The following is a 16,032-nucleotide window of genomic DNA, read 5'->3' on the forward strand; positions in this document are numbered from 1 at the left end:
TAATAATGTCTCACTAGCAAAGAAAAAAACCCTTTAACACTATAACAATTAATGTTGACAATACTTTTGGCTGCGAGCTCATTTGACAGGTGTGGCCATCTAAAGACTCTTTGTCTCTAACACAAGTTGGTAACGAATTGTTTTGTGTTAAATTATAACTAATTCATTTTAAATCTTTTGCATTTTCACTTAAAACGCCTTAAGCCTAAGTTTAACATTTTTAATGACTAATAATTATAATTAATTTATTTAATTATATGGAAATTTGAAGTTCTCACCTTTCAATGGACAATCCTTATTATACATTTCAGTTCTAACGTATAAAAAAGAGATAACAGATGTATAATGTTAATAAATAAAGATTGCATACATTAGTGAGCAGACGTAACACTAAATTAAAAGTTAATTCATCCTCCAGGGTTATAGTTAATTCGAAAAAAACAACAATATATAAATTATAAGATGGCGTCTAGTAACAAAGGTTTCAATGATGACTCTGCGAATCTTGTAGTAGTAGTTAAAATTAAATTAAAATTATGTCGTGCTACTAGATAGCTGTTTATCTCTGCGTCTCTTCACGTCCTACAGAAATTGTTTTAAATATTGTGCATATATCTGTATAATGCAGGTGGTATGAAAATAAGCTACTGTCATTAGTATGTAATAAATGTACATGTAGGTTATCATTTTCGATGAGCAAATTTGTATTTTACTACAATGGTTCGCTAATACAAATATTTAAAATATTAGCATCACTAGTAGCACGTTTCGAAATTCGACAAAACAAAATAATTGTGATATTTCATTTGATTTGGTTTCTTAACTAATCATGCAAAACCAAACAACTGGTTACTAATGTAAGTTTTTTTCAAAACGTTATTTTAACTCAAAATTATCTCAGCCTATGTTTGTGCTTATGATCTGGATGTATGAATATTTAGCGCCCGAAAGGCCTGTCTTGTATCCTTCCCTAAAGCGATCCGTTTTCTTCACGCTATTTACCAAGGGCTAAGCAACGTCAAAATGTGGTTCTGTTACATGACATTCACTGGAACTTTATATGTGATATTACTGTCGTGTTACTTGTTGATTTGCAAATTCAAAGTAATTTTAATATAACGTACTCAACTTTCTGTGGAGATGAAAATATATTCAAACTCACATATAAAATACATGATAACTTAGCTATAACACATACTCCCTAGTGGAAAATCTGCGGAATAAATTGATATAAACCGGTAAGCGTTTTGGTTAATAATAGCCCCCAGTGGCTTCAGCGGTATGTCTGCGGACTTACAACGTTAAAAACCGGGTTTCGATACCCGTGGTGGGCAGCGCACAGATAGCCCATTGAGTAGCTCTGTGCTTAATTCAAAAACAACAGCTTAATAATAAACATCTATAATGAACAACATCGGCTCTAGGCCCACGTCGTATTTAAATCTGGTCGAAATGAAGGTGCCAAACATATGATAACTACATGCAGTTACAAATTTACATATGCATTGTAATAAACGTATAATCATGTACACCAAATGTTTAAATTCCATCTACTGAGTAGTAATAAAGCGACATTCAGTTAACACAGTAAATTTACTCCTGTGGATAATTCTAGACTTATAGCCTGTAATTTATTATTAGGCTTAAAGGTCAATTTTCAACAAATTTAATAATTGCCTTAGAAGCTGTACTTTGGTTAGGTATAATTCCTGTGTGGTTGCCATATTTTTAAACACTTTAGTTTTTGAGTAAAAATTGAAACAAAATATGCGGGTCCTCGAACTCAAGTTCCTCTCGGTCGTTCGGCTGTTTCCGTGACGTTTTACAACTATAACGTAATACTTGCCAAACACCCTTCGTTGAGCACCGACTATTGTGTTCCTTTCAGTGCTGGTGTTTTATGTAAATCTATCGGTGCTTTTTTCGGATTACATACTTTTACTTTGTGACATTATTTTTTGTTTTGATATTGCTACTTTATGTTTGTTTTATGATAACATGGTTTACTGCGTTGCTTATGGTTGTAAAAACGGTTCGGCATCGGGCAAAACTTCTTTTCGTTTCCGTGCAAGGAGAAAAACCGGCAAGGTGGCGACAGTGGGTGCGGATGGTCAATAGGAAGAACTGGACTCCTTCATACCATGCAAAGCTTTGTCAAGATCACTTTGAATGCTCATGTTTTGTGTCGGATCCCACTGTTTTGGATTTCGTGGGTTTCAAGCCAGGCAGGTTGGGACTGAAAAAACCATCGACAGTAGACAGGATCGTCCCCACCATCTTTCCTCGTGTAGAGCTGAGGACTGATCTCAGTCTGCTGCGTACAGGTTCCACCCCTTGCCATCACGAAAAGAACAAACTTAAAGGTATGTGTGTATTTAAAAAGTACAAGTTTTTGAAGAATGTAACTAGACATACACATTTCACATTCATGAGCATGTTTTGCATTTGTGGCACCTGAAAGTCAGTGAAACCTTGATTTCCTAGTCTAGACAGTAGACAGATCTATCTCAAATAAAGTATATTCCAAGTTTAAAAGCTGATAGATCATTCTGTAGACGTTTTTGTATCATTTTTTAAATATGGAAAAGTTTGAAGAATTCAATTTTTCAAATTTAACATTTCAAGATAAATTAACTATTCAGACTGCTACATCTAGTTTGATTTTATAGACAGAATTATGACGTATAATTGAAATTCATTTTGCTACGAGTCATAAATACCCGGTACAATGATTGTAGAAGGGCCGAGTATTAGTTACCATAGTCGACAAAGTATAAACAAATAAAACCCAGTCTGTGATACCAATAATTTATAAACATAAGACAGGTTTCGAGATGCTTAAAACTGCACGTGAAATAATACAGACCATATTTGTTGTCATGACTTAGGCTTACCAATCTTCCACTGGAGGTATGACCGACTCGCAACCGGCTTGGACGTTATCAGTATCACTCACAGTTCTGCTACTCTCGCTCGTAGAACTGTCCTCATCACTAGAACTTGTCAGATCTGTGTCAAAAGTAACTGTTCTAAGTTCGTTCAGAGTAGGTTTGAATTGATATGGTGCTACTCGACACTGTTCAGAACACAAAGTCAAAACAGACTCCGCCTCTGTTTCTCCGTATGCACTGGCCATGTTTATTTACATTCAAAGCGCTGGCGTTGGCGGTTTGTTTAGCAACTATTACGTCACAGTACTTTTTCTAGCGACAAACGTTAAAACTAAAATGTTCAGACTGCCGCTCGGAAAGGGTTCTTTCTGTACCAAGTTTTATGTTTCATTTATTAGCACATATTTTTTATAAAAAATGTGAACCTGCAAAATTAATCAGTATGAGTAGTTCTTTTGACTGCAAAGTTTTCTTTTTTTCTGAAAAATTCACCTTTAAATCTCAGTTTGTTTTGGAATTTTGCGCTAAGCTACACGAAAGCTTTCTGCGCTAACTGCCCTTAATTTAGCAATGTAACAATGTAAGACTAGAGGGAAGGCTGCTAGTCATCACCATCCATCGCCAACTCTTGGACTACTCTTTTACTAACGAATAGTGGGATTGACCATTATATTATAACGCCCCACGGCTGAAAGGGCGAGCATTGTAGGTGCGACGGGGACTCGAACCCGCTCATAATACGAGCTCAGTGCCTTAACCACCTGGCCATATCTCGCCTTAAATCTCAGTTAAGTGAGGAATTAGCGTTAATAAGATGGAACATAACTTGGTACCCAGAGTAAGTTTTTTACTTATAGTTTCAAGATTCAAACTACACAATCATATCATTTTCAGTTCTAGTGGGCATATTCCAGTGTTTGAAAAGCAAGAATTTATTCCAGTTTTGGAAAACTACTGAATGTTTCCCACAGAGCACTAGAACATATCAGGTTGTTGGAGTTTATTTTCACAGCAGTCGTTACTCCTATTCTCACAGTTGATAAGTTATTAACAACTTGTGGTGTTTTGTTTGTCTGTGTACATTTACCCACCATTATGTCCCAAGCCGAACAATAAATGTTACTTGGCCAACTGATGAATGAATATTTGTTGTAACATTCTTATCAATGTTTTAAGTGTGACTACAATGTGGCTTCATTTCGTTAAGTTACATACCAAATACTTTCTTAGAAGCACCTATATTTTTCATACTTAAAGTGTTTTTTATTAATTAACATCAACAGATGCAAGAGAAAGTTGGTCGTGTTGCAAGTATAAATTTAATTGATTCTAAAGTTAAATATAATTGTCAGTTTGAGGACAAAGTTGAAACGAAGGTGGAAGAAAAGTGTACTAAGTAGGCATATCATACATTTCTACATTGTTATTTTAATGCACAAAACTTTTAAATATTTCATTCATTCTAAATATATACAGTATTCGCATAACATATGACCTATAAAAGCATTATGGCTGCCATTTTGTTGAATAGAGGTAATATCTGTTCTGTCAGTGGAAATATTGTTGTAATTCTGTACTTTGTGCAAAACACAACAACAACAACAACGAACAATAACGGTATTCTTAACTGATAAAGTAGATTATATATTGAGAGTGCAATCGCTCCTACTTTGAATGAGAATGACAGTAGCGTGGGTTGCACTAGTCATTATGGACAAGTCCAACTTCCCCCTATTGATAGATGTGAACATTTCTACATGGTATCTCAAGTAAACTGGTTAATAATAAAACATGTTGAGAAAAAAAAGGCAGTTTAGTGAATCTCAAGTCCAGTAAAGGACAACCATCAGTGTTTGTCGAATAATTCGAATAAAGCTTACTTTCAATTTGTATAATACAGCACATCCAATCTGGTCATTTCTTTGCCCAATCTCAGACACTGTAGTTAAATTCGGTGTTAATTTATAACTTATCCTGTTAATAATATTACCTCATACTCTTTGCAAAAATCAGTTTTATACGAAAATACCACACAGCAGATTATTTCATGAAACCATATTTTTTTATTTAAGACTAAAATTCCACAATTGATAAAGGAACTCAGCTCTTAATACCTAAATAATTAAGTTTATTTTTATTGCTCAATAAATTATTTTAAACCAGGTGTTTTATGGATTGTATAGTTTATGAAATTCATACATTTGCAGGCCACTCAATAACAAGCATGAATTATGAATATTTTGTCAGACATACTTATAACAAACTGAATACAGAAATAACAAATATTTCACAAATCCATGGATTATATCAGGGAATTGAAATGACGTATGGGATCGACAGGATTGGACTGAATTAATGGAGACCATAAATAATAGACGTCGCTAATATTCCTTTGCTTTACAAAAGAAGAAATAAACTGGAATACGAAAAGATAACAATGTTTGTTTCTTTGTTTTAAATTTTGCACAAAGCTACATTTGTGATATCTTACTTCTTCGTCCATAATTTAGCAGGGTAAGACCCACCGCCAACTCTTGAGCTAATCTTTTACTAATGAATAGTGGGATTGACTTATATATATCACCCCCCCCCCACACGGCTTAAAGAGCGAGCATGTTTAGTGTGACGAGTCGAGCGCCCTAACCACTTGGCCATGAATGGTCCTGTTAACAATGTAACCATATATATATTAATAGGGTGTGAAACAAGATCATACTATTGACAATAAATTGCAGCAAGTGATTGATCGTGTAAATAGGTCAGTATTAGTTTCTCGTTGGTGGTATAGCATTATATATTGTGTTTTCTTGATAGGTGGCTGAATTTTGAATTTTTCACAAAGCTGTCCAAGTTATCTGTTCCAATTTTTGAAGTGGTAGACAAGAAGGAAGACAGTTAGTGACCACCACCCACCGTCAAATTTTAGGCTACTGTCTTACCAACAAAGAGTAGAATTAACCATGGCTGTCACACTTTAATGCTCCCATGGCTGAAGGGACGAGTACGTTTCATGACAAGATTCGATCTTGGGGCCCACAGATTGCGAGTCAAGCGCCCTTATCATCAGGTCATGCCTGGCTTGATTGGTGATTTGGACAAAGTATGGCGGTGAGTTTTTAGTCTCATTGGGCCGCACCGGTAGCCAAGGTCATATCGGTTTCGCCCAGAAACGTCGCTGGCTCACAGGACAGGTGGGCTCTTTAGCTTTGGTTGGCAACCGGCATCGTTGTTGTAACAAACAATGCAGAAGAACATGGCAGATAAGGCGGGTTATAGCACGTGCAGGTTTGACTCACAGTGCCAGTACGAGCAACAGACCCTGCTTACACTTGCAACATCTGTGTCTGCACTGGACTAATTTCCTACATGAGACGTCACAAGTCTGGTGTTAAAAGTTAATTAAATCGTTCTGACGTGAGGGCCCATCATGACATCACGTGCACCTGCCACAGATATTCTGAAGCTTGTTGGACTTGTAACAATACTCTTGAATTTTAAGCAAATTTAATAAACAAAATTGGTTGGACAATAGGAAATATAGTTACGGTTTCTTTTTTTTTTTTTCTAATATCACTTTAACACATTATTATTAAAAGGAAACTTGTTGTTCTCATGCAAACAATCCATTAAATAAATGGTTACTTTTCATGCTTTCATTGTGTCTCTTTTCCTTTTAAACAGCGGCCATCATCAATTGATGCTGCCACCTACAAAATTCCCACTGTTTAAGGATTAAACGTTGAGACATGTCCTAGAAGTTCCACAACAACTTTCAGAAATTTATTTGATTTTTTTTCGCATGACAAAACAACCAAAACAATTTTATTCAAGCTGGACTAGTTTCTAGTTTCGAAGTTTATTAAAGTTTGTCCAGACATGCGAATTTTATACTGACAACAAATATATTTTATTTCATATTTGTATAAACTAGAAAAAATGTATTTACACAATTTAAACTCAAAATGTTAACATTTTAGTAAAATATAGTATAACGTAAAAATTTAAATAAAATAAATACGAACATTTAAAAGGTGAGCTAATACAACCTGAAGTACATGAAACATTAAACACGCCTTAAACTTCTCATGTGCTTAATACATCTTATTAGCTAAGCCTAAAAGGTTGTATTATCTATAGATCTCGTACAACTTACACATTTATAAAAAATGTTTCTCTGTTTCATTTTCATAATGTTTACCATTGTTTCAATATTTACAAATGTAAAACGAAATTTTAGATAAAACGTAATCTCAAATATCACAAGAAGAAATAATTATTTAAATTCAACCATTTTCTTAAGTTCATTTCATACCAGTTTCTTTGACTAATGTCTACTTGTGTCAGAAAGTTCACGAGCATTTCAAATTTTCTTTGCGCAATTTATATATGTCTATGGATTCATCATACGTGAAGCGCGTGCTACGAGCACACATTTGTAACACGTGTTGAAAAAGGGCTACACTTTTGTTTGTTTTTAATTTCGCGCAAAGCTACACGAGAGATATCTGTGCGAGCTGTCCCTAATTTAGCAGTGTAACACTAGATGGAAAGCAGTTTGTCATCACTCTTGGGCTACTCTTTTATCAACGAACATAAAGATTGACCTAACACTAAAACGCCCCCACTGTTGAAAGGGCAAGCATGTTTCATGGGACGGATATTCGAACCCGAGAGCCTCAGATTGCGAGTCAAGCGCCCTAACCACCTGGTCATGCCAGACCTGACTACACTTTTGTCCAATACGCTTAACGTTCAAGAACGCGTTTTGAATGACTTTGGGAAATTTGACGTTTACCAAATTCCAATTTACTTTATTTGTCTCTGCGATTCGTAAAATTTCTCAAAGTTACACAAAACGCTCTCTACATACATTCGTCACTGATTTCAAAGCATAACTCTCGCTCTACGTCTAGTTCTTTTTTTTGGAATTTCGCACAAAGCAACTCGAGGGCTATCTGTGCTAGCCGTCCCTAATTTAGCAGTGTAAGACTAGAGGGAAGGCAGCTAGTCATCACCACCCACCGCCAACTGTTGGGCTACTCTTTTACCAACGAATAGTGGGATTGACCGTCATATTATAACGCCCCCACGGCTGGGAGGGCGAGCATGTTTTGGCGCGACTCGGGCGCGAACCCGCGACCCTCAGATTACGAAGCGCACGCCTTAATGCGCTAGGCCATGCCAGGCCCGTCTAGTTCTTATCTGAGAATAATGTTCATTACTTACCACGTTTGTAATTTATAATTGAGTCGAATAGTATCAATTACACGACATTGGTGTTACTATGATTATAACTGCAATTACAAAATATTTACATTACGTTTCGTTTACCCTAGTAAATGCTTGTTTTCAACTGTATTTCACAAATTTTGCAACTCAATTCGAAAGACGGTTGTCTGACTGAAACGACGCGAAGTTTAACCTGAAGTTTATGCTCAAAACTAAACTGTTCATGTAGGCTGTTGCGTCAGTTAACCAGTGCAAACAAAGATAACAGCTCAAGCGACATCATGTGGGCAACAAATGCACTACGCAAAGGTGATGGTGTTTTTCACTTTGGTGGTAAGTAATCTTATTGTTTGGGCATGTAAATATTGATAAAACTATAATCACGTGGCGATGATGAACGAAACGTTAGGCGAAATAGCAAATTCCTTTCAATACGATAATTATCGAACCAAACAAAACGGTCATAACACAGAAAACGTTTCCTATCTGCTAACAAACTTTTACTTTGTAACAAGTTGCAAGCCCACGTGACACATAATTTCATTTTTTTAACATTCTCCAAATTCCCCTTTAACCTCCTATTAAAGGAACCACTGTTCAAATATTCGTAACATGAAAACAAGCCCGTCACAAGTGTTCAAACAATAAGTTACAAAATTAAAATATAAACATTCTACTTGGTCTTGTATATATTCATTTAAAACTAAAATGTGTATGTTTTCACAACAATGAAATATTTTTATTATACAGGGTGGCTCATAAGTTCCTACCCATCCATATGTTATTATGTTATATTCAATTACGCATGTATTATAATTTTTTCTTTTTTTTCAGAGAAATATGGCCGATGTAAGCCCATTTACACTTGAAGAGCGTATTGTGACAAGTACGTGGGTACATGAGCGCAAGAATACTGGTGACACCACACAGATACACAGGATACATAAGATATATGGATGGGTAGGGACTTATGGACCACCCTGTATATTCTTAAACTGTTAACGAGTAACCAAAAACTTAAGGTTTTCAACCAAACTTATCAAGATTTCAATTAATTATTTTAATCTCGTGTATATCACTAACAAACATGTTCATCATTCCCGTGAGAAAAAAACCTTTTAAACAGAACTAAAAGAAATAAATACAATGTTACAACAATGGAGGAGAAAATAGCTATGGAACGACAATTAAAAAGTAAGACCTCACTAAATCAAAAACCGTTTTACATTTCAAATAAAACCTTTCATAACTTCTTTTATTCAAAAGTCTCCCACTGATTTTTCTTAGGACTTCCATTTTTATTTTCTTTAATAATCGGTCGATAATTCATGTTAACTAGACTATCAGCGCCATCTATTGGCAGTGACAAAACATTGTTTGAACACTCATTGTTCAAATCTCTTTCACGGGGTTCTTGGAAAACCTTCATTCCCTTTCCCCTTATCCTGTCAGGTATTTTCAGTTCCAGGGCGGGCTCGGGAAGACTATCCAGAGAGCTGTTCTTTATTCCATACAAAAAGTACACGAGGAATCCTGAAGCACGTGAAAATTAAAAAAATTACCCGTTTTTATGTTCACAATAAAACACTTGGGAGTATCTAGTGATGTACTTATTAAACTTTAGTAATATCTAGTGATCTAGTTATTAAACTGTGGTAGCATCTAGTGGCAAAGTTATTAAACTTTGGTAGCATCTAGTGATAACGTTATTAAACTTTGATAGCATCTAGTGATGTAGTTATCAAACTTTGGTAGTATCTAGTGATGTAGTTATTGAACTTTGGTAGCATATAGTTATGTAGTTATTAAACTTTGGTAGTATCTAGTGATGTAGTTATCAAACTTTGGTAGTATTTAGTGATGTAGTTATTAAACTTTGGGTGCTTTTAGTATTGACATTTTTAGTAATGATATTATTAAACTATCAGAACCTCTTGTCCTTCTTAAAGATAATGTAAATGACACATGTATAGATACGTTTTATAGCTAATTACAGTTCTCATACGATAACACTTTTAGACTCACCTACAATCATCCAAACAGTAAAACGAATGAGTGAGAGAACAGATAGTTTGAGAACTAAATAAATATTGACTATAACAGCTACAGTTGGCACCAGTGGAACACCTGGAGCTTTGAACTTGAGTTCATTTCTGAAATTAAGACAAAAACATTTTGTAAATGTAGTTACTGTTATTACAGTTTAGGTAAGCTCTAGGCACTAAATGTTTTATTTTTATCATCATTTAAAGATCGTTGTTCCTCAGTTTTTATCTCCCTTCAGCTAGTTTGCAGTCATTGTTCATGACCCTTCAACCATTTTGTATTCAATGTAGACTTTCTGTCAGTCAGTCATTTTACAGTTATTATTTACCGTCTTTCAACCAGTTCACAGTCATTGTTTATGCCTCTTCAACCAGTTTTACAGTCATTGTTTATGTCACTGCAACCAGTTTATGGTGATTATTTTTCTTCCTTTAACAGTTTATGGTCATAGTTGACCTTCTTTCAACCAGTTTAAAGCACCAATTTACAGTTATTGTTTTTTATATACACTCAATCATTAGATATTACTTTTTTATCTGGTTTCACTGATTTACAAACTGTTACAAACACTGCTATATTTGTTGTGTAAGCAGTATCTTACTTGACTATTGTGTAAACCATTTCAATATCAATAGTATATAAACCTGATCAGAGACTGGAGTAGCAGACAACATTGCTGATCTATTTGTTACTCAAAGGAATACCTCCTAGATAAACAATCATACGATGTTAACACTTCAGGGTGTAGTTTGACTTACTTCGTCTGAGGCTGACATCCAATGACAACCAAACAAACGACAATCCCAAAAAGGCACAGCAACAGAGACATTAACGCTGTTGTATCATTGTTTTCCAAGGCAGGCATCGAACAAACGATAATCAAATCAAAGATGATGATTAGAAGGTAGAGCAATCCAACGACCTTCATTACAAATTGCCCAGAGCACTCTGTTGGCGGTTTTCGAACAGTCCATTCGTAAGGAAAAGTCGAGTCATGACCTTATTGTAGAGTTTGTGAAATAGACCAGAAATCCTGAATGTTGACGATGCCCCCTGGTGGACTGTTCCATAACTGGAGTTTTCCACGTTACCGTTAGGCACGAGGAGATCAAGATCTTCAGATTTCTGTTGACTTGGAAATTTCTCTGATGGATTCAGGGCCGGAGAATCCTCGCTATCAGAAGAATCCACTCGATTGGTTCGTTTCGTGTGAATCGTTGTTCTTGATACATTAATAGGCGTTGCCACCTCTTTGCAGGGGGTGGGACAAGCAGATCTGATGGACTCGGGCAGAAGTTCGACTAGGGTAGTTTTGTGGGGTTGATACCGCAAAATCAGGACGCACGTGGACACCAGAGTGTAGGCCATCAGGGTCCCTGAAGAAAATATACTACATGTGTTTAACGTGAGTGAAATTTGTTGGTGCTTTTGTAGTTTGTAGTTCCGGTTTTACTCAACAGAGAGCGTCTTGTAGAAAAATGTACAACAAATGAAAAATATTTTTAAACTAGTAACAATAAACTAGATAGAGGTACGTAAGAGGATGGAAAATTTGAAATTTTTAATGTGAAGTAATGATTAAAGTTATTTAAGAGAGAAAGGTACACTGAAAAAAAGGTATGCGAAACAGTGGGAAATAAAGTAAAGTACATACGATACTTACAAATAGAAAAATAATATGCTATGTAAGTGGAAAACACAAAAGGTACTTGTAAGATATAGTGAGAAAAAAGAGCACTTTTTATAGGAGAGTGGAGAAAAAATGAAAAACAGTGAAGAATGATGAAAAATAACAGCAGCTTCACTGATAAGATTAGAATAACACACAAACTATAACTATAAATGTAAGGTGAAAGACAATAGACAGAAAAGTACAGGTGAAAGTAACAAAGAAAAACTAAATGACAAATTACAAGTAAGATACTGAGATGAATCATATGTAGAGATTATTTAATTGTATAAGTAACAGACTAAGACAGATCATTTCCATAAATTATTTATGTATTATGGTTGACACAATAATATTATTAAATGTCACAATAAGAAAGTGTATCAGCTTACTGATATAGTAAAAATATTTTTATTAATTTAATCAAAGAGTAGAAACTTTGAATTTCTCACCTATTGACATCATTTCCACCAGTACATCCAAACTCATGAAAGTAGCAACGAAAGCAGTGGCTCCCCCTAGAACGACAGTAGCAACAGCTGGAGTTTCCGTATAGGGCCAAACTCGTGAAAGAGACCTGAGACAGTAATAATGCTCTGTAAGATTTACGTCAGATCCAAGTTTAAATATGAGAATGTGAAGGAACAACATAAAAACACAAGTAATACAATTTATAAAAACACTGAATGTGTCAACACATTTACTATATTTACAGTTTAAGATACATCTTCCTATAGGGAGAATGTAACATAACATGTAAACACAAACGTGGTAACATGAAACAAATTTATATACTTAATATACAAATACGGTACAAAAATATTCAAAGAAACACTGATATATTCAACCTATATATCAGGTTTTGGAGACTTTTCTTCCACGTAGGTAATAAACATTTTAAACATGTTTCGTTATCATATAATATCATTTAGTTTATTTCTCACTTTATAAATATCTATGTTCAGGTCTGACGTGTCAATAAGTACCAAAGAAATGATGTTTTAATTTTTTCAAAACATCTTTTCTTCCGCTTGTAAAAGTGGCATAAAAAACTATTCTTGTTTTACCCTGTTAAAAACATGTTTATCCCAATGTCTATTATACTTTCGTACAATCTCTAAGATCGTTCCTCACACTAACTTACCGACAAATTGAAGAAACTGTAAAATGTTTTGACGAAAGCTTTAGGAAATTATCTTCAAAACACATTGTGAACGCCACCTTTAAAACGCACTGTTGGTACAGTAAGTTTGCATACTACTAAAACAAATTATTGGTCTAGGATTCTACTTTACCTTTAAATCACATTGTTCCTTAAGTAACTTTGCCTATTATTAAAACAAATTATTGGTGGAGGATTCAACCTTACCTTTAAAAGACATTGTTGGTTTACTAAGTTTGTCTATTACTTAAACAAATTATTGGCGTAGGACTGTACCTTTAAAAGACATTGTTGGTACAGTAAGTTTGTATCTTATTAAAACAAATTGGTATACATTGATATGGGATACTACTTTACCTTTAAACACATATACACAAATTCGACTTACGTGTGTGTGTGTTTTCTTATAACAAAGCCACATCGGGCTATCTGCTGAGCCCACCAAAGAGAATTGAACTCCTGATTTTATCGTTGTAAATTTGTAGACATACTGCTGTATTAGCGAGGGCATTCGACTTATAATTGAGGTTTCATTGTATATTGTATAAGTACATACATACCTGAAGATAAGGCCGTCCTTTGCCATGGCGTAAACAACTCGAGGCATGGGAAACATGGAACCAAACATACTAACGATTAACCCAGCTAGTGCTCCAACAGCCACTATGAACTTTGAATTTGGGGCTCCTCTCTGCCCGAAAATGGCGACTAGAGCTGATTCTGGGTTCAGCCTATCATAGGGAACCATGAGTGTAATCTGACAAATCACAAAAAATGTAAATGTCAGTCAGGATATCTTACAAAAAAGTGAATTTCATTCGATATTTCTATTTTCGAATTAAATATAATTTTTTTCTCTCTTTTTTTCTTTCAGAGAGCTCATTGAAAAGGTTTTGAAAACGAGATCTTTTAGAACAAAACTGCACAGTAAGATTTCTGTGTTTGTTCTTCCATAGATAACACTGGGAGAGTGTAAACTCTTTCATTCATAGAAAACATCTACAGTTACGACAGAAAGTGTTCGTACCCCTGCGTCACGAGTGGTTTTTTTTGCTCATAACTTAAAAAGTATCAAGATTAGGCTAACAGAAGTGTAACATATAGATATTATACTAACACACATCTACATAAATTTTTTTATGCAAATAAAACGACAAATAAACTGTTTATAAACAAGTAACCAAAAATAGGAGGAGCAGAAAGTGTTTGTACATTTCAGAACGTGTGAAAAAACTGATATTCCCGTAAAATTTTTTAGTTTAGCGAATAAACTACATTACAGCATTCCAGAACTAGACACTGCGTTTATAATTATTGGAATTTAGCCAGCAAAATATTTACTTCCGGCAATTTAGCGCCGTCTCCGTCATTATCTGCTTGGTTATCATGGCGAACAGGAAACAACTGTCCAGTGATTTAAAAAAACCGAATTATTGTAAAATACAAGTCTCGTGTGTCTCTTTCCGGTATTGATACACAACTTAATGTGCCGAAATCTACTGTTTAAAGCATAATTGCCAAGTTTAATCTTACAGGATCAACTGCTAACCTAACTTGTTCTGGACGTTCCACCAAAATTCCAGAGAGTACCAAGAGAAAGGTTCTCAGAGACGTTAGTAGAAACCCTCGTTTAACACGTACTGACATACAGAAACTGGTAAGGGAAATTGGGGTTGAAGTAAGCACCTCTACAGTTACGAACATGTTTCGCTCTTCCGGGTTCAAAGCACGCCGTCCTCGTAGAACTCCATATTTAAAGCCTGTTCATTTAGAAGCACGATTGAGGTATGCACGAGAACATGTAGATAAACCCTTTACCTATTGGATGAGTATTCTTTGGTCAGTCGAGACTAAAATCGAGCTTTTCGGCCACAATGATGTTTGCAATATTTTTCGTAAGAAGGGGAACGAAATCTTTCAAAGAACACCGTCCCTACAGTTAAACACGGAGGTGGCTCGATCATGTTATGGGGTTTATTCAGCTCTTCTGGTGTAGACAATCTTCACCGCATCAACGGAATCATGAAAAAAGAAGAGTACGTTGATATATTAGACACTTATATCAAGAATGATGCTCGGAACTTGCGGCTTGAGCGTCGATGGATCTTCCAGCACGACAATGACCCTAAGCACACATCGAAATATGTGTAATCCTGGTTGCAGAGAAGCCATATAAGCGTTCTGGAGTGGCCATCGCAGTCACCCGAACTCAACCCAATTGAAAACGTTTGGCATGAGTTGAAGACCACGGTTCATCAGCGTCATCTGAAAAACTTGCAAGAGTTGGAAGCCTTCTATAAAGAAGAATGGAAGAAAATACCAGTCGATTATTTTCAAACGATCATGGAGGGTTACGAGGACAGATTGCGCCAAGTAATTCACCTGAAAGGCTACACAACTGACCATTAAAGCAGGCGCACGAACACTTTCTGCCCCTCTATGTTTGGCTATATCTTTAAAGACAGTTTATTTGTCGCTCAATGTACATGACAATTTATGTAGATGTGCGTTAGTATAATATTTATAATATACTATACTTCTATTAGCCTAATCGTGATACTTTTTAAATTATGAGCAAAAACCCACTCGAGACGCAGGGGTACGAACACTTTTTGTCGAAACTGTAAATAATAATTAAAACAAAAACAGTAAGATCAGATAAAATGTACTGAAAATTAAGTCTTCTGATACTGGAAATAGAAAATAAAACGTTTAAGGTATAAAACATTATAGAACACTACATCCAGGTGGGGCCGTTTTATCGCCTAATATACAGAAGAAAGTAAAAAACAAAAAAACAGTAGTCATAACATCTTAAAAACAAACAATATATTCAACAAATTCTATTGTGTTGGTTCCCTCTACAAACAACAACTCCTTTATTATGGTTCCTTCTACAAACTACTACTCCTTTATTGTGGTTCCTTCTACAAGCTACTACTCCTTTGTTGTGGTTCCTTCTACAAACTACTCCTCCTATGTTTTGGTTCCTCCTACAATCTACTCCTCCTATATTTTGGTTCCTTCTACAAACT

At 35.3% G+C, this 16,032-nt stretch overlaps 1 protein-coding gene across 1 annotated transcript in view; it reads right to left on the reverse strand.

Moving 5' to 3' along the window:
* LOC143228539 (uncharacterized) overlaps positions 1-16,032 on the reverse strand; it is a 68,907-nt gene that overhangs the window by 10,935 nt on the left and 41,940 nt on the right. Inside the window, exons 7-11 of the mRNA XM_076459781.1 lie at positions 13,558-13,754; positions 12,288-12,412; positions 11,098-11,542; positions 10,146-10,273; positions 9,395-9,653 (exon numbers count right to left, since the gene is read on the reverse strand). Of these exons, the coding sequence (XP_076315896.1) occupies positions 9,395-9,653; positions 10,146-10,273; positions 11,098-11,542; positions 12,288-12,412; positions 13,558-13,754 (1,154 nt within the window). The remainder of the gene's footprint in view (positions 1-9,394; positions 9,654-10,145; positions 10,274-11,097; positions 11,543-12,287; positions 12,413-13,557; positions 13,755-16,032) is intronic.

The sequence above is a fragment of the Tachypleus tridentatus genome, chromosome 10 (genome assembly GCF_004210375.1).
Source record: "Tachypleus tridentatus isolate NWPU-2018 chromosome 10, ASM421037v1, whole genome shotgun sequence".
NCBI classification, from domain to species: Eukaryota; Metazoa; Arthropoda; class Merostomata; order Xiphosura; family Limulidae; genus Tachypleus; species Tachypleus tridentatus.